Source organism: Cynoglossus semilaevis, chromosome 8, assembly GCF_000523025.1.
Source record: "Cynoglossus semilaevis isolate Cse_v1.0 chromosome 8, Cse_v1.0, whole genome shotgun sequence".
NCBI classification, from domain to species: domain Eukaryota; kingdom Metazoa; phylum Chordata; class Actinopteri; order Pleuronectiformes; family Cynoglossidae; genus Cynoglossus; species Cynoglossus semilaevis.
This window is the reverse complement of record NC_024314.1, coordinates 12,820,467-12,840,011: the sequence shown is the minus strand read 5'-3', so window position 1 is coordinate 12,840,011 and position 19,545 is coordinate 12,820,467. Positions and strand designations below refer to the sequence as shown.

The 19,545-nt window shown below is 42.3% G+C and overlaps 4 protein-coding genes across 7 annotated transcripts; 2 read left to right on the top strand and 2 right to left on the bottom strand.

The window, feature by feature from the left end:
• The first annotated feature begins 324 nt into the window (after positions 1–324).
• On the top strand, positions 325–6,238 carry LOC103382375 (WD repeat domain phosphoinositide-interacting protein 1). 2 transcript variants are annotated; one of them, XM_008315153.3, is made up of 13 exons: positions 325–413; positions 557–814; positions 1,552–1,634; positions 1,761–1,930; positions 2,016–2,112; positions 2,393–2,490; positions 2,583–2,675; positions 2,758–2,828; positions 2,920–3,027; positions 3,496–3,660; positions 3,742–3,849; positions 4,266–4,405; positions 4,518–6,238. In XM_008315153.3, the coding sequence occupies exons 2-13, from the start codon at positions 738–740 to the stop codon at positions 4,637–4,639; spliced, it is 1,332 nt and encodes a 443-aa protein (XP_008313375.1). In that variant the 5' UTR covers positions 325–413; positions 557–737; the 3' UTR covers positions 4,640–6,238. The 2 variants fall into 2 exon arrangements, with proteins under 2 accessions (XP_008313375.1, XP_008313374.1); XM_008315152.3 differs by having other exon boundaries at positions 342–449.
• A 125-nt stretch (positions 6,239–6,363) lies between these two features.
• arsg (arylsulfatase G) lies at positions 6,364–12,757 on the bottom strand. Of its 2 annotated transcripts, none has more exons than XM_025057969.1 (11): positions 12,334–12,757; positions 10,142–10,362; positions 9,589–9,824; positions 9,406–9,520; positions 8,996–9,142; positions 8,357–8,574; positions 8,193–8,273; positions 7,961–8,069; positions 7,612–7,732; positions 7,452–7,542; positions 6,364–7,195 (listed from the first exon to the last, which is right to left on the bottom strand). In XM_025057969.1, the coding sequence occupies exons 2-11, from the start codon at positions 10,348–10,350 to the stop codon at positions 6,837–6,839; spliced, it is 1,686 nt and encodes a 561-aa protein (XP_024913737.1). In that variant the 5' UTR covers positions 10,351–10,362; positions 12,334–12,757; the 3' UTR covers positions 6,364–6,836. The 2 variants fall into 2 exon arrangements, with proteins under 2 accessions (XP_024913737.1, XP_008313390.1); XM_008315168.3 differs by lacking the exon at positions 12,334–12,757 and adding an exon at positions 11,557–12,264.
• Positions 11,084–15,942, top strand: LOC103382379 (monocarboxylate transporter 7-like). Its single transcript, XM_008315162.3, has 6 exons — positions 11,084–11,455; positions 12,813–13,052; positions 13,154–13,297; positions 13,411–13,539; positions 13,635–14,585; positions 14,935–15,942. The coding sequence occupies exons 2-6, from the start codon at positions 12,815–12,817 to the stop codon at positions 15,234–15,236; spliced, it is 1,764 nt and encodes a 587-aa protein (XP_008313384.1). The 5' UTR covers positions 11,084–11,455; positions 12,813–12,814; the 3' UTR covers positions 15,237–15,942.
• Positions 15,943–16,299: 357 nt separating this feature from the next.
• On the bottom strand, positions 16,300–19,192 carry amz2 (archaelysin family metallopeptidase 2). Of its 2 annotated transcripts, XM_008315158.3 has the most exons (7): positions 19,053–19,192; positions 18,417–18,705; positions 18,143–18,316; positions 17,661–17,789; positions 17,161–17,324; positions 16,906–17,082; positions 16,300–16,666 (listed from the first exon to the last, which is right to left on the bottom strand). In XM_008315158.3, exons 2-7 carry the CDS (start codon positions 18,703–18,705, stop codon positions 16,505–16,507), a joined length of 1,095 nt encoding a protein of 364 aa, XP_008313380.1. In that variant the 5' UTR covers positions 19,053–19,192; the 3' UTR covers positions 16,300–16,504. The 2 variants fall into 2 exon arrangements, with proteins under 2 accessions (XP_008313380.1, XP_024913739.1); XM_025057971.1 differs by lacking the exons at positions 18,143–18,316; positions 19,053–19,192 and having other exon boundaries at positions 18,417–18,730.
• Between the last annotated feature and the right edge of the window lie 353 nt (positions 19,193–19,545).

Genomic DNA, 19,545 nt, shown 5'->3' with positions numbered 1-19,545 from the left:
AACTAATACTGAAAATCTTATTCGTTCTTGTGGCTTTGCATATTACTCATTGAATTTGTCTCCCCTTTTCCTTTGAAAGAGACTCAAGACAAATTATGTTTAAATGAGCATTAGAGACGTATTTACCAGAATAAATATAAGGCCAGAAAACACTTGATCCTACTTCCGTATTTGAGGTTGTTGACGCTTATGCGCTTTTTTTTAAACCAATGAAATTATCAAAACAAGTCCTCGTGTCAAGACTGACGGTAGAAGTAGCCAATCAACGTCCTTCATCTTTGAACTAATGCTTAAACGTTTACTGACAGCTGTAACACCCAATCAAGGTACAGTTCTGAAAAGCTCGTTGACTGCAAATGGCGGAAGAGGACGAATCGACCAGGACGTGCCGGCCAATGGTGACGCATCTAAGGGTGACGCATCCTCCCATCAGCTGTTTTTGTTTTGCTGTATGAATATAGAAAGTTAATAACATAATAATAAAACTGTCGACTTGTTATAATCAAACGTCCAGTTAAAGAATCGGGTTTGTTTTCGTTCTCTTCTTCCGGTTTAGGACCGTTAACTTAGTGTGTGATGTATCCAGTCTGAGCCTGTCTTCTCTGTCTGCCTGGACCTTCGTCTACTCAGAATACTGTGAGCGTGGCGTTTGGATTCGAGGAAGCAGCAGGGGGATCGACCCGGGCCCAAGGCCTACGACCTAGGCCAGCGAGAGGAGAGCGAATCTCATTTATCGAATGGAACCCCGGGACATAGCGGAGGTTCCCGAAGTGGACCGAGGGTTTATCTGCGCCTCCTTCAACCAGGACACCACGTAAGTAAAGAGACCTGTGGACCGAGATCAGCATAAACTCAATCACCTGTACACAACTAACTGCTGCTTTAGCATTATTGATTGAAGTCCTATTACATATTAAAATTAATTTCACATGTTACGTTGTCCATCTAAACTAGGATTGAATCTAGGAGCGTTAAATGCTTGCTTTGGAGTTTTAGAGCAGCTGTAAGTGAAATAGGCCACTGTGTTAATCTTCTCGGCCTGTTGCTCATTAAAACAACATCATTAATAATAGTAAGAAAATCTGCTGCTGTATTAAAATAAGTGACACAGCTAAAAACACTCTTTATCACCATACGCTTAGGCCTTGGGCCAAGGGCAAATAAATGAAAAATGTTATGGTTCAATAGTTGGTCCGTATTAATTATATATATACAAATATATATTATTTGGATTAGAATAATAATAAGATAATGATTCGAATATTAAATATTTGTTTCTGTGAACTTAATAATGATAAGGGTTTGTTTATTAACTGTTCCAATCAGGATAGTAAGTACTTAAGGGTAGTGGTTCTCCAACTATGGTAACCGTAACTACTGTGGTACTACAAAGTGGTATGAGGCTTATTTATTTGCTTTTTAAATCTGCATGGGCAGTTGTTCTGGTTGTATATATGTGTAGTTCCAGAATTACATTTAAGACATAGTAACCCTGCACATGTTCTCCAAACCACTGTTAAGATGCACAGTTACATAAAATCTCCATTGTAGGTCTCTGTCAGTGGGAACCAAGTCTGGATACAGACTCTTCTCAGTCACTGCTGTAGACAAGCTGGACTGCATCCATGAAGGAGGTAGGACATTAGAGAGGTTTATTATCAGGATAGTAGCACATGAACATGTGGCAAACAATACAGTACGTCAATGTAAAATAAGTATTTGTTTGTCTGTTTGAGTGAACACTCTTGTCCATCTTCCAGTGGAATGTCCGGACGTGTACATCGTGGAGCGACTCTTCTCCAGCAGCCTGGTGGTGGTGGTCAGTCTATCCATGCCCCGGAGAATGAACGTCTACCACTTCAAGAAGGGTACGGAGATTTGCAACTACAGCTACTCCAACAACATCCTCTCCGTCAGACTCAACAGACAGGTGAGGGGCAGGAGGTGGAGCAGCTTTGTGTTTCTCACCACTAGGGAGAGCTGTCATACTAATGTCTGTGTCACTGTTTCTTCAGCGGTTGGTGGTGTGTCTGGAGGAGTCCATCTACATCCACAACATCAAGGACATGAAGCTACTTAAGACCCTGCTCAACACACCCACCAATCCTTCAGGTACACTCTCAGTCTGTAGAACTAGAACTGTCTATAGAACATTTTACACTAGAACAAGTCATTGTGGCTGCTTACTCCAACTGTAGCCACAGAAATTCATCCACCTCCAACTCACTCTCTACTGTTTCACCATCCTTAACGAATACTGACCACAAGTTTTACACATACTCACATGAAACCAAAGATATAGAAGGTTTAGCTCAAATGCTAACCAAAAACGTAATCAAAAGCTTGCCCAGAAACAGCTAACAGTTTGTTAAAACATGTTTGATCCTTGTAGGTCTCTGCGCTCTCTCAGTGAACCACACTAACTCATACCTGGCGTATCCCGGCAGCGCCACCATCGGAGAGATCACCATCTATGACGCAAACAACCTGGTGAGACCAACACAGCAGCATCATCACCCACACGTGAGAGCGTTCCAGTGTTCAGTAATTCACTAAAATGCTCTTTTGATTTCCACCTGTAGAGCACCGTCACCTTGATCCAGGCCCACGACAGCCCCCTTGCTGCCCTCACCTTCAACGCCTCTGGCTCCAAACTGGCCAGTGCCTCGGAGAGAGTAAGTAATTACTGTCTTCTTGACACTAGACTTGACACTGTGAAGTCTATTCTAGCCAACCTCACGTTCTGCTCCATCACAGGGAACAGTCATCAGAGTCTTCAACACACCTGAAGGACAGAGACTGTTTGAGTTCAGACGAGGGATGAAGAGGTCAGAGTGACTTTCTTCACGTTGAATCAGAAATGAACAAACACAGAGTAATCCTGTCGGGGTTCATGCTGTTTGTTTGTTCTTTCGTCAGATATGTCAGCATCAGCTCACTGTCCTTCAGCGCTGATGCCCAGTTCCTCTGTGCCTCCAGTAACACGGAGACGGTCCATATCTTCAAACTGGAGCAGCACAGTCCCAGGTGAACTATTTTTCTCTGTTTCCCCTATCAAACAAATCAGTGTCAAAGAATTGGCAAATTCATCTGTCATCAATGGATGTCGACAGTCTTCTCTGTCAGTCCAAAGGTAAAAAGTGAGTGAATTCACACTACATTTAAATTCACCATTGACTTTTGTGCATTACAGCAATTAATTGTGATAAAAATGTAATTTTGCAGAGAAGAATTTTTTATTTAAATTCAAAGTTTTGCCTTTTTTGGGGAGTTGGATTAAAAAGGTTCTTCGAGCAGTTAGACAGATTTACACTGTTCTACTCTGACATGGCTGACGTTTCTGCTGTACTTTTGATGAATCTTTTCTGAAGGTACAGCACAAGCAGTGCAGTCTGCTGTTGTTTCTGATGTACAATAACAATGTGCTGTATGTGAAGTCAGTTTGGATGCTGCTGTTTTTTGACTTGAATCTTTCCTCCTCACTCATCTTTCCAGTCAGGACGATGAGTCTCCCACCTGGTCGGCGTATGTTGGTAAAATGTTCACGGCAGCCAGCACCTACCTGCCCGCTCAGGTGTCTGACATGATGCATCAGGACAGAGCCTTCGCCACAGTTCGCCTCAACATGTTCGGTCTCAAGAACATCTGTGCTCTGGCCACGTAAGACAAGGAGACAAAAACCTGGACCTGTGTCCTCACACGACTATCCACTCACCTGTGGTGTGTTTACTTCTTACTCAGGATTCAGAAGCTTCCACGCCTGTTGGTGGCGTCGTCGGACGGAAATCTCTACATCTATAATGTCGACCCACAGGATGGAGGCGAGTGTGTCCTCGTCCAGAAACATAGGTGTGTGTGTGTGTCATTCATTTGCCCAGTGCTTTGTCTCACAGGCTGTAGATAAAGTCTGATTGTGTCCCTAAATATCCCATCAAGTAAAATATACTACATAAAATACAGAGCATTTCATTCGCAGTGTTAAACCTGTCCACTTATGACAAAATGAAAACGAATTGAATTGGGACCTAGTTACAAAATAGAACCCTGTTATTAGAAAAGCATGAATGGAATTGCTTAGTTAGCTCAGAACAGGCTAGCTGGAAATCAGGGCCACTGTTTTGGACACATTTATTAACATGGTCATGTGACTTGTGACGTTCTAGTCTTTAACTCCCATCAGTTCAGGTCATTTAACACTGGTCCTTACCTGTGTCATCACTGTGGGTCTGGTCTTGTCTTGTTGAGTCTCTGCCTACTCCCCACAGGCTGTTTGACTCCAGTGAGGAGCAGCTGGACCAGAAGGAACAAGAGAAACAAGAAGACGTTGCTCCTCCACCGGCTAGCCAATCGTACGCTGCCACCGTGGCTCTTCCTTCAACCCCACCGTCCTCCACTGCTCTCATGGGTAGTTTGTTACTGATGAACACATAAAATGCTTTATAAACTTCAATTGTCAGGCACCGTGGTGTAAAACACTGAAAACACACTCACTCACCTTCTTTCCTTCTGTTTCTCAGGTTACTCTGAAGATGGTGGAGCCCAGAAAGGCGACGTCATCCCAGAGCACGAATTTGCCGAGGGCCCAGTGTGTCTGGACGATGAGGATGAGTTTCCTCCAGTTGGCAACCAGAATAACTGACCATCACCTGCGTTCCCCTCCCCTCCAAATGTTTAACCCCCCACATCCTAATCTCTAATCCAGACTACATTCTTTACCACAGAAAGGTTGGACCAGAAAATTCCCCTGCTGGCCTCAGGGTAAAAAAAAAATCAACTTCCTTCTTTTCTCTGATTCTGTATTTTTTTGTCTTTAAAAAAGAAACTAAAATTCCATAGAAAAATATGAAGAACATTTCAGAAGTTTTGCTTAAGCTGATTTAGAGTAAACCGCAGACACAGTATTACCATGGTAACACATGACTGATCCGTGGGAGAAAAAAGGTGGTTCCACGGTAGGAACTAGAACCAGGAACTGGAGACAGGTTCAAGAAGTACTTTATGTTTATTTTCACAGAGGTTTTTGAGAAACCAGATTGAATATAATTTTTTTTCAGCCGCTAAGAAAGACCGTTGTGGAGCTCACCATTTTTGTACCTGAGGTCTTGCTGACAGACCTGGAGACAATGACCATGAACATTAGGAACTTTTTCCATGTGAGGCCAGACTCATTTGCATCATCATTCAATGTCTTTATATAGAATAGAACTGCATTTTTTCCACTTGCCATTTTTTCACAAACCTGTGGTGAAAAGATGACAACATTTCCTGTCAAACCTGAGCCAATCTAAAAAAATGTTACTGATGGTCCAAGGATGAAGCCCAGGTTTTTTTGGATAAGGAGGGCATTCAGCAAAACCAGAAGTCAACTGAGCTTTTATCTTTCTCACATGTCAGAGGCCTAAAAATGCATAAAGTCACATGACCTAATTGGTGTGACACCATAGGAATCCTTCGTAAACAAGAGGCCTTTGCTTCCTTGAACATTAATTCTAATGCTTAGAGTTCCCATTTGTTTGTGGCTGAAATGTGTCTTCAGAGAGCAGGCGTTACAATAATGAGTACACACAGGTCTGACCAGGAACCACAGCAAGGCACAAGTTCCACAAAAAAGTACCAGGATTCATCTTGAGCACTTTGATAGTACTTTGTTTGTCTGTTCAGTTTCACGTACTCTTGAATCACTACTTAGAGAATTATGATCGTGGCATTTTTTTTTTTTTGACAGAACACAAACAGGTCCTGGGACCTTTAACCAGACATTCAATGTGTTGTGAAACAGACACCGTGCTGGTAATGTGATGCACTATTTAAACCCTGATACATGCAGTAAGTATTTGATGACTTCAAATGCAGCTGAGCTTCTAATTATGGCCAAGGGCGACGTGAGAGACTTGGATCCAGAAGCTAAATGTGAAAAAAAAAATAAAAAAAAATAACCATTTTCAGCAGACGCCTTTGTTTTTACGAAACAAGACATTAAGTAGTACAATAAACGTGTAGGATATCATCAATTATTAATTTGATGAATTGAATATTATTTTTGGTATTACACATCAGTTCATAGTCTGATCATGTATAGCAATCTGTACGCAGGGTTTTTACTGTGTGTATACTGTGTATATAACATTTATATTGCATAGAGTACTGGTTGTGATAAGTACCATGTCGTACCATTAAGTTGCCAAAAGGTGGCAGTGTAGGTCACCTTTGGGTAGATTCATTAAAGCTGAGAACTGACTTAAAGTCTCTGATGACTTCTCTATAAGGAGTGAAGTGAAATAAAGTTGACTGGAAAAAAGCTGTTAACGCCCCCTGTGAACTAAACATTAAAGCAAAACCGTGTCAAAATAATTTATGCGCCAGTTTAAAAACTTTTAAAATGTAATTTAATGAGAAATAATTTGACAGACAAGAATCTAAAGGTTAGCCAAGTAGCAGCAAAGAATTAGCCAAACAGTAGATCCAAACCTAAGAAATTTAGTTTAAGGATAAAAAGATTACTATAAGATGGATAAACATCTTCAAGTATTTATATATATATGACCAAAATATTCAACTGCTATTTAACTACTACTAGTTAAAATATTTAATATTTATATGGGATGCCAGTCATTTCCTAACGGCACTGACCGGACCGAGGAGTCTCACCTGGACCTTTCCTCTACTCCCTGACTCAAAGTCCAGCTCTTCATCCTCCAGCATCTGTTTGCTCCCTGCTGATTTGCACGTCCTCCTCCTCCTGCTACATCTGGACGTTGGACCTAACAAACACTGCGCTCTACAAACAAACATCTGACGCCGTCCTCCAGCAGAGACAGTGCTGTGTCTCGTCCCCCCTAGAGGTTTACTCCCATCTGTGATCTCCTCAGTTCTTCTCTGACGTGAAGGCACAAGTGATGGAGCGCCCCCACCTGCCGACTCGTTGGCTGGCAGCGACACACGGGCTGCCTGGAGTCACAACAGGGAGCCGCTGACTTGTCTGTGCTATAGTCTGCTGAGGACACAGACCTGTCTGTGGCGATGTCCCACAGCAGCTCCTCTCTCCTTTGGTCAATCTTCTCAGCCACAGCCTGGTATTCTGGGGTCCTGATGTCCAGAGGCGTTTCCTCAGCTCCATCCTGCTCCAGGTCAAAAATTAAAGGTGGATTATGGAGCTGCTGCCCACCTGTACCACCCCCACATGACTCCGCTGCTCCTGGAAGGACACCGGGGGCAGTATTAAAGTTTCAATTCAGTCACAGTGACAAGTCATGTCAGTAAAAAATGTAATTGGGTCTGTGTCAGATTCCCAGGGTTTCCAGGTCAGAGGGTTAAAGGTGAAGGTAAGGGTTTGGGATTAGAGGTTAGTCCAGTCCAGTCTTGCTGTTGTTGAAGTCCTGTGGTCAACAAACCTGTGTGTGGCCAAACTGGTTCAGCACTGTTAAACCCGCTGACTCACATTTGTCAAATACCTGTGATGTAGAAAGCTTTGTGTTTCCCTCTTCGGACCGTTTGTAGGTCGCCAAATCTACCTGCAGCGCCACTGTTAGGGTGGAAGAGGAACTGCAAAAAAAAACAAACATAAGAAAAGGGCAGAAAGGCTGACATTGAAACAACAAAATGCTGAATTACCTCATGCCCAGTCTGTTTACCATGCAGCAGAACATCTGTGGCATCCATGCCATCGTAGCGTCTGTCTGCAGGGGGCGTTACTCCAGCCAGAGACAGCAGGGTAGTAAAGATGTCCATACCACTGTGAAAAGATGTGACAAAAATGTGATCTTGTCTAAAAATGAACTGCAAAAACTCTTTGATTGAGGTCTGGGGTTCTACTTGGTCAGGAATGACCAACTAGTTCATCACCTGAACTTCCTCACCAGACATTTAAAAAAAAATTTGTGTTGTGATTTTTAAATCTCCTCCACATGCTCAGCGCTCCACCGCGCTGCTTTTCTGGTGTGAAAACGCCCGTTGAGCCCACCTGAGCAGAGCAGAGTTGGTACTGTTGGCAGAGATCTTTCCTGGCCAATAAGCCACTGTTGGCACCCGGTGACCTCCTTCCCAGGTGGTCCTCTTGGCTGAGCCTCCCCCTGACAAACACAGACCACAAGATCAACTCAGGACTAAGAGGATTCTGGGCTCAGGTCTCCACAGGACCATGCAGGCCGAGGTTCCAGCCTCCACAGACGTTTTGTTAGTGTGGATATACATACCTCTGCTGGTTTGCCACTTTCCAACAAATGGACCAACACTTCCTGCGTACTGACACTTCTGCTCCCAAGGCCCATTGTCTCCTAATCACACATAAGAACAGACATTGATAAACACTTCTTCAGGAGAACATCTGATATGAGGACACATTTCCCCCAGGTCTCACCAGTGAACCAGATGAGAGTATTGTTCTGGTCTGTGTCATCAGAAACCTTCTTCACCGCTCCTATTAAACTGTCCATCTCTCTGAGACTGCTGCTGTAGACTGTGTGGTCAGCAGCAGTCAGGACCACAGCATCAGGAGGAGGTGGAGGAGGTGGAGGAGCCAGAGGAACGTGCATGTGAGCCAAGGCCACGTACAGCAGATAGGGTTGCCCTCTCTGCCTGAAGACACAAATGATGACATCGGGGTCAAGTTCAGTACTGTAGAAAACCAACAGAAATCTAATGATACAAAAAAGTGTCCAGTTTTCTCAATTATTGTGTCATTTATTTGAAGCATCCCGTCACTTTTGTCTCTAAAGGGAACTGGCTGTCCTCCTCAAAAACACCTGTCTTTCTCTCCTCACCCAGCAGATGTCCTCTCATCTTCTCTGGTTTCCACTGTTCTCTCAACTGCACAAACCTGTTTCTTACTTTGACACATTCCTGTCTGTGTGTTTCTTCCCTTGGTTTGAGGTCCTGGACGTGTCGTCTGCTCCGTCTCCGGGGATGCTGCCTGGTTGTCCACCCATCTTACTGTAAGCCTTGTCTCCTTGTCGTTGCACTCTAGTGCATCAGTATTGTATGTGCAGCAGTGTTGTACCTTGCATTGTGTATAACCCTGGTGGCAGCAGATGTGTACTGTTGGCTCAGTGTCCACAGGTTCAGTGGCTGCTCCACTATGCTGCTGTTTTCCATCAGAGGAAGCCCCACTTTGGTGTAACAGCCTTTGTCTAGTCTCCTCTTTACCCTGGAACATGGAAACACAGAAAAGCTGCGGCGTTGTCTTTACACGTGTCAGTGAGTGAGAGAATTGAGCAGGGAGGTTTGTCTGAAACCTTGTTGACAGACATTATTTTATTAATATTTAAAAAAAATGTCTGTTTGAGCTACCAGGTTTACCTGTATGTTTGTATCAGAGTTGTTAGGTTACAACACAGAGGCCTTTTCTACATGTTGAATAATAAAAGACATTTGTAATGAAACTGCAGGACAGGAAAGAAGAAGCCACACCTTAAGGCTTGAGGTGAAGATGAGTCACAGGGTAAACACCGGGGCAGATTATATCCTGGAGTGTCAGTGCAGCCCATATCATTACTGTATGGAATTCCTAAGTAGTAGTCGAAACCTGTCCAGGAGACAAAACATTACACAACAGCTCTAATCTGTGTATGTAAATATGATATGGAGGCCCACCTCTGTTAGTTGGGCTGTAGGGTCCGTTGTGGCCCAGGTGCCATTTACCGACCATGGCTGTGTAGTACCCAGATTTCTGTAGCAGCTCTGCCAATGTAACCTCAGATAAAGGCAGACCTGCCACAGAATTCACAGCAAAGTTATGGGTCACCCCGTTTCTGAGACCGTAGCGTCCAGTCAGGATGGCAGCGCGTGAAGGTGAGCAGGTGGAAGCCGGGGAGTGGAAGTCTGTCAGTCTGAAGCAACAGAAAGCAAAAGCTACTTTTTGGCTACCGTTAAGTTATTATTTGCTTATTTTTAGTACAATGTAGTTTGTTTTATTATTTATTATGTACTCTTTCAGGCTTAGTTGTATATTTAAGGTTATATTTCATATATATATATATTCTTATTTAACTATGTTCCAATCAACTTTTGCATTTTAACAGAAGACCGTGGAGGAGTGATTGTACAGTATGTTGATGCAAGCTTAGTGACTGCACTGCTTTTTGTCAGACAAAACCAAACAGGTTAGACAGTATAAAATAAGAATCTTGATGATGCAGCTGGTTACCTGAGCCCTTGTTCAGCCATCAGGTCGAGATAAGGTGTGTTGTCTGCCTTTTTTTCTGGCTGGTTTGCATCCAGATCACCCCAGCCGATGTCATCTGCCAGTATGATGATGAAATTGGGCTGTTTGTCATCTCCAGCCTCATGCTGGGAGGATGTGTGGAGCAGCTGAAGCGTTGCAACCAGAAGATGAACAGAGAATGACTTGGCCATTGGGGCCAGAATCTGCCAAAAGTGATAGAGACGTTTTAGCCATTTAAATCAGAGACGTCTTGAAAAAAAAAAAAAAAAACGATATCCTTAAAGGAAGGTTAAAATCTTGTTTGCAACAGTGAAAAACAACAATATTTACCTCACATACAGTTTAACCCATATAATATTTGCGTCAGTTCATGAGGTACGCATATATATATATATATATATATATATATATATATTTACCCTCAAACATCCTGGTGTTGAAATAAAGAACAGTCTCTCTGTTGAAACAGTTTACCACAGAGGGGGTTAGTACTGACTGCGACAGACTACCACGTCCAGCTGTCAACTTTTCCCTGTGGACTGAATCCGTACCCAAGGACGGTTTAAACTCTGTGTACTGTGCTGTAAACTGTGATAATTATATTTATTAATTATTAATTATAGGTCAATTCTAACTTAGTGCAAGCGGTTTTTGTAAAGTTGGCAGTTATTGTACTACCTGACAATAACTAATATACTTTATTGTTAGCCTGAATATTTTGATTAATGTTTTGGGGATATTTAAGCTAAACACGACCTCTTTAACTAGTGATTATTTGTTTATTCAAATTTGGTTATTTGTTGTCACATCATTTTAGTTTATTTGTGGGTATTCTCAGTCATCCAGGTCATAATAATCTCAAAAGCAGTTTTGAAGAAGGCAACTGGACTCACATCAAGTAAGTTGAGGTGAGTCCAGTTGCCTACATTAAATCTGCTTTTGAGATATAGTTTTAGCTCTTTCTATGCTTGTACAGCGCTGTTTCCTGATATTCTTAGTGTAACTTTTATAAATAGTTATTATTAAAACGTTTAAATAAGTTTGTCAGTCTTCCTGGTAGTTCCTTTGCTCCTCACGCTACTAGAGTTTGAGGAAGAACGGGAGAGACGTTAGGTCTGGTTTCAACTGGTTTAACTCCCTGTGTGCGTGTGCGCGTGTGTTTACACTGGCGTTCATATAACGCTCTAGCAGCACGTGGAAAAGCAGACATGTTCTGACGTAGCAACACCACAGCAGCATGAATCCGGTGCAGCAGTGACGATAACGATTTTACCGTCGGACCGTCACGAAACACAGGTAAGCAAATACTTTTTTAAACCCTTCTGAGTTGTAACGATCTCATTATTTTTTTTACATTCATTACGTCGTTTTGTAATAATTCAATTAGAAAAAAATACCGTGGAGTGGAGGGGGTCGTAGTATCGGTGGTACTCACGCTACAGTGAACTATTTTTTGAATTTGAAAAGACTTTTACTATGAAAGTCCTCCATCGGTTTTTAATCAGGTTCCTCCACTACGAGCGCACGCGCCTCCCGCTGTTGGTTGATAACTTGATTGCGTCAGCTGCATGAGGACGGAACGGAAGTTCATAAAGTTGTCAACTAAAAGTTACCAACTAAAACATCACATTATTACATAAAAAAAAAAAGTAAATATTAATATAGACACGTTTAAATTACCGTTTAGCCGTGTCCATGTAAGAACATTTGAACAAAATATACCATGTGCGTTATTAAAAACTCCTCATGACCAACCTGTGCAATAATAAATTTCTATATCAAGAAATGTAATATTTCATATTCTTTACTGCTGCCCTATGATAAATATATATCTTTATTTTTAAAAAAGCCCACATGACTAAGACTAAATAAAACTCTGTAGGACCAACTGCTGCATCACACCCCTCCAGGAATTGAAAAGATGTAAGTCTAAAAAAAGAAACTACTGTCTTAATGACCAGCTGCTACGGACGGTCTCTGTAGAAAGATAGAATTACGTTTTGAAATGAAAAAAGAAAACAAAAAACAGTGTCAAATCATCTTTTGTATGACATGGATGGAGCTACACCACAGAAGACACTGCTACAGTGTTATAATCAACAACGTGATCATTGTAGTGTGTGTGTGTGTGTGTGTTGTGGCTTCAACAGTCCTTTATCATACATCATACTCACGTTGTGCCGATGTTTGTCCCAGGGTGTTGAACCTTCATGCTGTATGACACACCTGCGAAAAACACAACACAGACATTAATGTGGTGAACTGTGGTCAGGAGGTAATGCTGTGATTGACACACCAGCAAAGCTGAAAGAAATCTGTCTGTTCTTGTGTAATCCTCCAAAAAGCAGAGGGCGAATGTTTGTTTATTTGTTAGGGGAGAGTGTGTGTTACATCAGAGTCCAGTCACAACAACACCGGGGTCAGAGATATGATCAACAAAACCAAACATCACAAACACACGCTTTCTTGGTCTTTCCAAGAGAAATGCCTTTTTCCCCAGGAAGTAGTGTTTTGTTTCACCCTGGTCAAAACAACATTACTGTCCATTTATTTAATTGTTGTTACTGTTTTGTTTAATCATTGTTCTAGTATATATTTTTTAATTTTTGCATGATTAGAGCTGTTTCAGTTAATTGGGCTTTATTCTCTACAGTCATGGCACTGTGTGGAGCCAAGAGGCCACGTTTCCTGGGGCCCAATGTGTACCCAGAGGCCCCTGACGGCGGCTGGGGCTGGGCGGTGGCCGTGGCCTTCTTTCTGGTGGAGGTTTTTACTTATGGCACCATCAAGAGCTTCGGCATCTTCCTCCAGGACCTGATGACAGAGTTTGGTGAGACGAACAGTCGAGTCTCCTGGATTGTTTCCATCTGTGTCTTCGTCATGACCTTCAACGGTGAGCACGGCTGATATGACGCTGCCGGTCGCAGACATTACAAACTGAGATAAAAAGTAAGACTGTTTTGCTGTGTTTCTCTGTTTGTGCTGTGGCTTCAGCGCCTCTGTCGTCGGTCATGACCAACCGATTTGGGTTTCAGTTGGTCGTCATGTTGGGAGGAATTTTGATAACTTCGGGTACCATTGCCACCAGCTTCACCACCTCTATCAACCAGATGTACCTCACCTACGGACTAGTGGCAGGTAGTGAAGCTGCTCGTCCGTCTCGTCTGCTCGTCTGTTTGAAGGTCAAGGAAAATCCCAGTTTAGTGACAAATGAAATCATATTTTAAACCCTTTCTCTGACCCAATTCCAGGTCTAGGCTACTGCTTGACCTTCCTGCCCACTGTCACCATCCTCTCCCAGTACTTCAGTCGCCGTCGGTCTTTGGTCACAGCTGTAGCTTCTACAGGAGAATCTCTGTCCATGTTTGCTCTGGCACCAGGTGAGAGCAAGACCATCGGTGTGTTGAGGCGTATGGAAGCACAGTACAAAGTGTTTACTTCATGTTTTCACTCCTTTGTGTCTTTTGTTTGTCAGCCTTCTCTGCACTGAGGGATCACATCGGCTGGCGAAAAACTATTGTGGTGATTGGAGCGCTGCAGAGCACTATCATCATCTGCGGAGCTCTGCTCAGACCCATCATCATCAAAGACAGGATTTCCCAAAAGATGGAGTTAGAAAGTTTGTCCCCGAAGGAACACGAAGCTCTTAGTGCTCAGGGGAGTGAAGGTGTCCCAGTACCAGAGGGGTCAATAACCAACACCAGCTCTCAGGCACAAGGCACTTCTTACAGTCTGGACAATGAGCTGACCCAAGGCTGCGTCAGCACCGGAGACTTTGGTGTCCAGTCTCTGAAAGACACAGGAAGTGGCAGCACAGAGGACAAGGCTCTGCTGCAGATACCTGAGGACAGTGGTGAAACCAAGTTGTCAGAAACTGAAAATATGGACAAAAAAAGGACAAAGGATAAATCAGAAGAAGCACGAATGTCTCAGAAGGTTACCAAACTACTGGACTTCTCCATCCTCAGGGAGTGTAACTTCATCCTCTACTGCCTCTTCGGACTGTTTGCCACGCTGGGCTTCTTCGCTCCTCAGCTCTATGTTGTGGAACTGAGCGTGAGTCGTGGAGTGGGGAGGGACCGCGCCGCCTACATGCTGTCCACCATGGCCGTGTCCGAAATCCTTGGTCGCTTCTCCATCGGCTGGGTTCTGACCAGGAATCGACTCAGAAAACACAAGCTGTTGGTGATTCTGGTGTGCGTGATCATCATGACGGCGGATCTGGTCGGGTTTACTCTGGTCAGGGAATTCTACGGCCTGGCTGTTTGCTGCGCTGTGTACGGATTCTTTATGGGAACGCTGGCGTGCACGCACATCCCTCTGCTGGCTGAGGACGACGTGGTCGGTATTGACAAGATGCCGTCAGCGGCTGGAGTCTATGTGTTCATACAGAGCTTTGCTGGATTGGCTGGACCACCGCTAGGAGGTAAACGTCTATAAATACAAATGAACCAGAAATTGTTTTCCATGATGACATTAGTCTCAGTCTGTTTTTAGAACCAGAGTACCAAGGTCAAAGGTCGCTATTGGATTTTTTTTTCTTCATTTCAAAACAAAAAACAGTTTCAGGTGCTTGAACTAGCCTGGAAATACATCAAGCTCTGTTGTCTCTGTGTGTGTGTGTGTGTGAGGAGTATATCTGGAGGAAGAAACAGTGCTCATATTGATCTAATAATTGAGTTCATATATGAAGAAATGAAACAGCAGATGTAAACCTGTCATTCTGCTCAGCTCAGTGGAGTTCTACCTTCTCCTTTATCGCCCTCTCTCTGCAGGTGTGCTGGTAGACATGACCCAGAACTACGGCTCTGCATTTTACTCTTGTGCCGCAGGCATGGCTGTGAGTGCCTTTTTCCTTGGTTTGGTAAAACCAGCAAAGAAAGGTTTGCTCTGCAGAAAGAGGTTGAGCTCTGGACCTGCCCAAGACACAACAAACACTAAAAAAGAGGTGGAGTCAGAGGAACAGCATAAAACAGACAATACGAAGAGACCTCAGGATCCAGCTTCTGTAGCAGAGACCAATGTGGACCACACAGGAGCCTCAGGAGATGAAGAAAAAGTCGTCCGTTTTGCCTAAATTCCTTAAGGGAACTCCCAAGGCATTAACAAAATTCTATCTTTCTATCTATAAAAAAGATGACATTCAGAAAAGGTCAAATCATAAAAGTTTTAAAATGAAAAAAACAAAACAAAAAAACAAACACTGCTGTAACAAAGATATACAACAAAGACCTTGTCTAGAGCTCGACCAATCAGGTTTTTTTTAACCTCACAGTAATATATTATATGTGTAGTACTGTGCAAAAATTATAGGCAGTTTTTTTCTGTCAGTCAGCCATGCTGTCCGTGCTTATGTTGTTCAGAATCAGCTTTCTTAACATGAGCTACAAATGCATAGGCCCTAAAGAACAGAATGACTGCCTAAAACTTTTGCACATGCGGTATTGTTATCACTGGTTAAAATAAGTGACTTGTCAACTCAGCTTTAATCATGGAAGCTAATGGATGAATCACCTCATTCTATTTCCATTTTCTCTGGGATGTGTGCCTGCTTTAGACTTTATACTAAGCTAAATACAACTGTTTACATAACTGATCATGACCATGAATGATTAGCCTAACTACAGTGAAACAAACAAGCACACAAGATAGTGGATGATCTGTTTACTGAACGTGAACTGCTGCTGAATCTGTTGTCAGAATAATTAAAGAAGCTTTGTGTAATATTCCGGAGCTGTTACGTTACTTACGAGCTGTAAGTAAAGAAACACTTATATTTGTAATTATCTTGTCTTCCTCCATCTATCCAAATTCAACTGTGACTATATCAGTGATCTGCACACAAACAGACAAACTCTGGCACGAGTTATTGATAACAGTGCAATTTAATGTCATTTTTCAAGCCTTTTGTGAGAGGTGTGAAGAATATACACTACATGATAGATGGATGTCATTTCTGTGTTTTACTGAATTTGGGAGGAACTGTTTCAAATGCTACATGTTACATTTTTTGAAGTGATGTGGTTACTGTGCTGCCACCTTTTGGCAAGTGTAGGCATCGCGGGTCCACTTTGATGTAAAAAAATCTTTAGTCAGATTATTTTTGTCCTGAGTGTCTGTGTAGGTTCTCAGTCATCCTCAATGTAAACATGTCTTTTTCTGAGTCATATTCATGGTACTTGTGGATACTTCTGGAAGGCTGTACCTACAAGATATGGTGTCACTGGTAACAAACTTACAACATATTGATTTATTCTGCAGTTTATTGCTCTCTATGTTAGAAAGAAAGAAAAAACAGTGTTTTGAAAAGAGAAGTATCAGAAGTCAAGTTTTTTTTAACCTTCATTATTTTTCCAGGATTTCCAGGCATCTTTGAAGCCAGAGTTTATAGTCATGAAAGGCTTCTGTGGGTTTGGGATAGTGCAGTGAAACCTGGGAAGAGGTGTAGGAGGCTCCATCTGGAGTACGTGTTGGTCCATGATCATCTTCTAGCCACTGCAGCAAGGCCTAATAAAGACATGGAGAAATGGACAGATCTTATTATTTACATGATTTTTCCTCATCAGACTTAATCCACAGCTTTAAAGTGAAGTAAGCTCCTATAGTGCATTTGGACTGGAGTTTGATGCAAATTCCAGAAGGTGTTTTGTGAGAGCCTAAAGTCTAAAAGTGGAAAATTCTAATGGTCTAGGCAGCAGGTTTTTTTTTACCATCATGCAGGACATCCTGTATGCTTTTAAGTGTACCTTGTATCTGTCTGCTATATTGAAGCCAACAGACACCTGCAGCTTGCGGAGGCAGATGGGACAGAAATCCAGAGGTCTACGATCGGACTCCTCCAAATGATTGGAGCCCTGCATCACGCAGCTCAACCACTGACAATGCCTGATTCCAAACATATGACCGATCTCATGCGTCATCGTCTATGAGAAAAGGAAAAGAGTTGAAAGTTCCTACTATTAAAACGAGGTGTAATTAGAAAATATTGTGTCATCAGAAACCTTGCAGGATCTCAGCAACAGAGAGCTGCAGATGGGTGGAGTGTAATATCCATCAAACACAGAATAATCTCCCTTCTTAGGCTGAAGACTCTTACTCAGTCGACCCGTGTAATTTCTGCTGTAGAAGTGGTTGTCGTACCTGGCAAAACTGAAAACACCCATCCCTGGGAGGAGAGAAAGACAACAAAAAAACCCAACACAAAAACAAATTTATATTTAAAACAAAGTCTATAAATCTTTTGCCTATAAATAAGAACTTAAATATTGGTTGGAATTCTCAGATTTGGAAATTTACCTAGACATTAATTCTGACACAGATCGTGAAGTACAGAACAAGTTAAAGTGTAACAGTTTTTTTAAACAGAATATTTCGTATCGCTTTTAGTTTATTTTCCAACGGTACACAGTACTTTGGCGCCGCCTAGCGGCAATGCAGCCACATTACATGACAGCCTCGAAATATAAATTCACTGCGTTATATTTTATTATTTAATTCTCACCCATACTGAGAGAAGCCTGTCCAAAGACAAAATTCCAGGATTCTTTGGGATACAGGTCAATCATTGTGATTCCAACAATACAAAACGCATCTTTTGGTTTTCTGTGGGCCAAGAATTGCAAAAGATCACCTAGAATTCAAGAGAAAAGAAATTGGCAGATGCTCTGTAAACAAAAATATTAATAATAGTTAGCCGTTAGTTAAAAGGTTGTCAGGTTTAAGAATTGTAAACAAAAGAAATACTGAAAGAGACAACAGTTCAGCCAAATGATAAAATAATGTAGTTTAGTGTCCAACACAGTACATAGTTGTACAAAAGGTAATAAACCCTTTCTTTCTCAGCTGCAGCTAAAGCTAAACAAATTCAAAAGTGCTCAAATTTGATGGCTAAGAATTATCGAAAGGATGAATACGTTAGTATTAATATGAATATGTTAGTTCTGTGTCAGAATGAAAAAAAAAGAAAAGTTATAGCCAAATTACCAGTGAGTATCTGTAGGTTATGCAAATTGCTGTTAACTCTAAACGAACACTGTGTTTCAGCCACAGTCACTGGAGGCATCAGTTTGACAGAAAGACCACAGAAGAAGGCTTGACAGTACTGTCTGAGCCACTGCACATACTGGTCTGTCTGAGGACCTGCCTCTCCAAAGGAACCTGCAGCAGACATTAGAGTACAACTATATCAGAGTGACACTCATTATTATCAATGTTGTTAGGGAAGAAAGGTGCCCGCACCAAACACACACATATTCACCTATGGTTTGAATATAAATCGTATTGTGTGCAGGATCAGGACTCGTCCTGTGAGGGTCTCTCCAGAAGCTCCTAAAGTCCTGAGGCTCCTCAGGATGAGCAGGGATCCAGTCTGAGTCTGAGTGAACTGTGATGAGCTGGAACAGACAACCTTGTTGACCTGCCTTGAATCCTTCCTCCAAAAGTTGCCTCTCCTGATCTGTGTATTTCCTGTAGAGTTTAATCAAGTCTTTGCTGTCAGACAGCAGAGCAGTCTGCAGTGTCTTTACAGGGCGCTGGATCACCTTCATCTGCAGCAAAGATTACATTACAGGAGTACATGAACGTGAGTTAACATACAGTTGAACAATATACTGAAATCTCCAGTTAGCTTTCGCTAACTTCGTGAGTAACTTCTATCCATATTGTTGTTGTTTTTGTAGTGTATATATATCCAATACAAAAAGGAAGCGAAGATGAAAGTCATATACGCCCACCCACTGTCACAGATGATAGTTTACACAATACTAGAGTTTAATACGTCATATAAGTAACACATTGAACTAAAACTCAGCGGTAGAGTCATTTCTACCAACGCTCTTTTAAAACGTCACAGGCAAAACTATAATCTTTCAATTAAGTGAACAACAAAACACACCGTTTTGACTGCAGAATGTACTTCCGTCTACGTCACGTAAACACGAGGGCGGAGCTTTACGTCACTTGATACGTCACTTGATACGTCGGCAACGGTTTTGCACTTTGCTGGATATGAGTACAGTACCGGCTAAATTGCCGTAGCTCACTCAACCTCTCTCAACTTCTTTGACCATAATTCGCACAACTTTAACAACGTAACATCCTGTTAATTTGTACTTTTTTGGTACCATCCGTCTTACTATAAAAAAACAGACAACACTTAACGCCTAGTGAACGGAATACTGAAGGTGAAGAAGTTGCCGTTTTCTTGTTAGCCAGGCTAGGCTAAGCTAACTAGCAGCTAACTGCTCTCCTTGTGTTGTCATGACTAAACTTCCTCGAGATTTCAGTGAGTAAACGAGAACACCCGTTAGCCGTTAGCTCAGCTGAGCTGTCAGAGATCCACAGAAACCGTGTGTGTGGCTCTATTCCGTCACTGAGGCGTTGGCTGG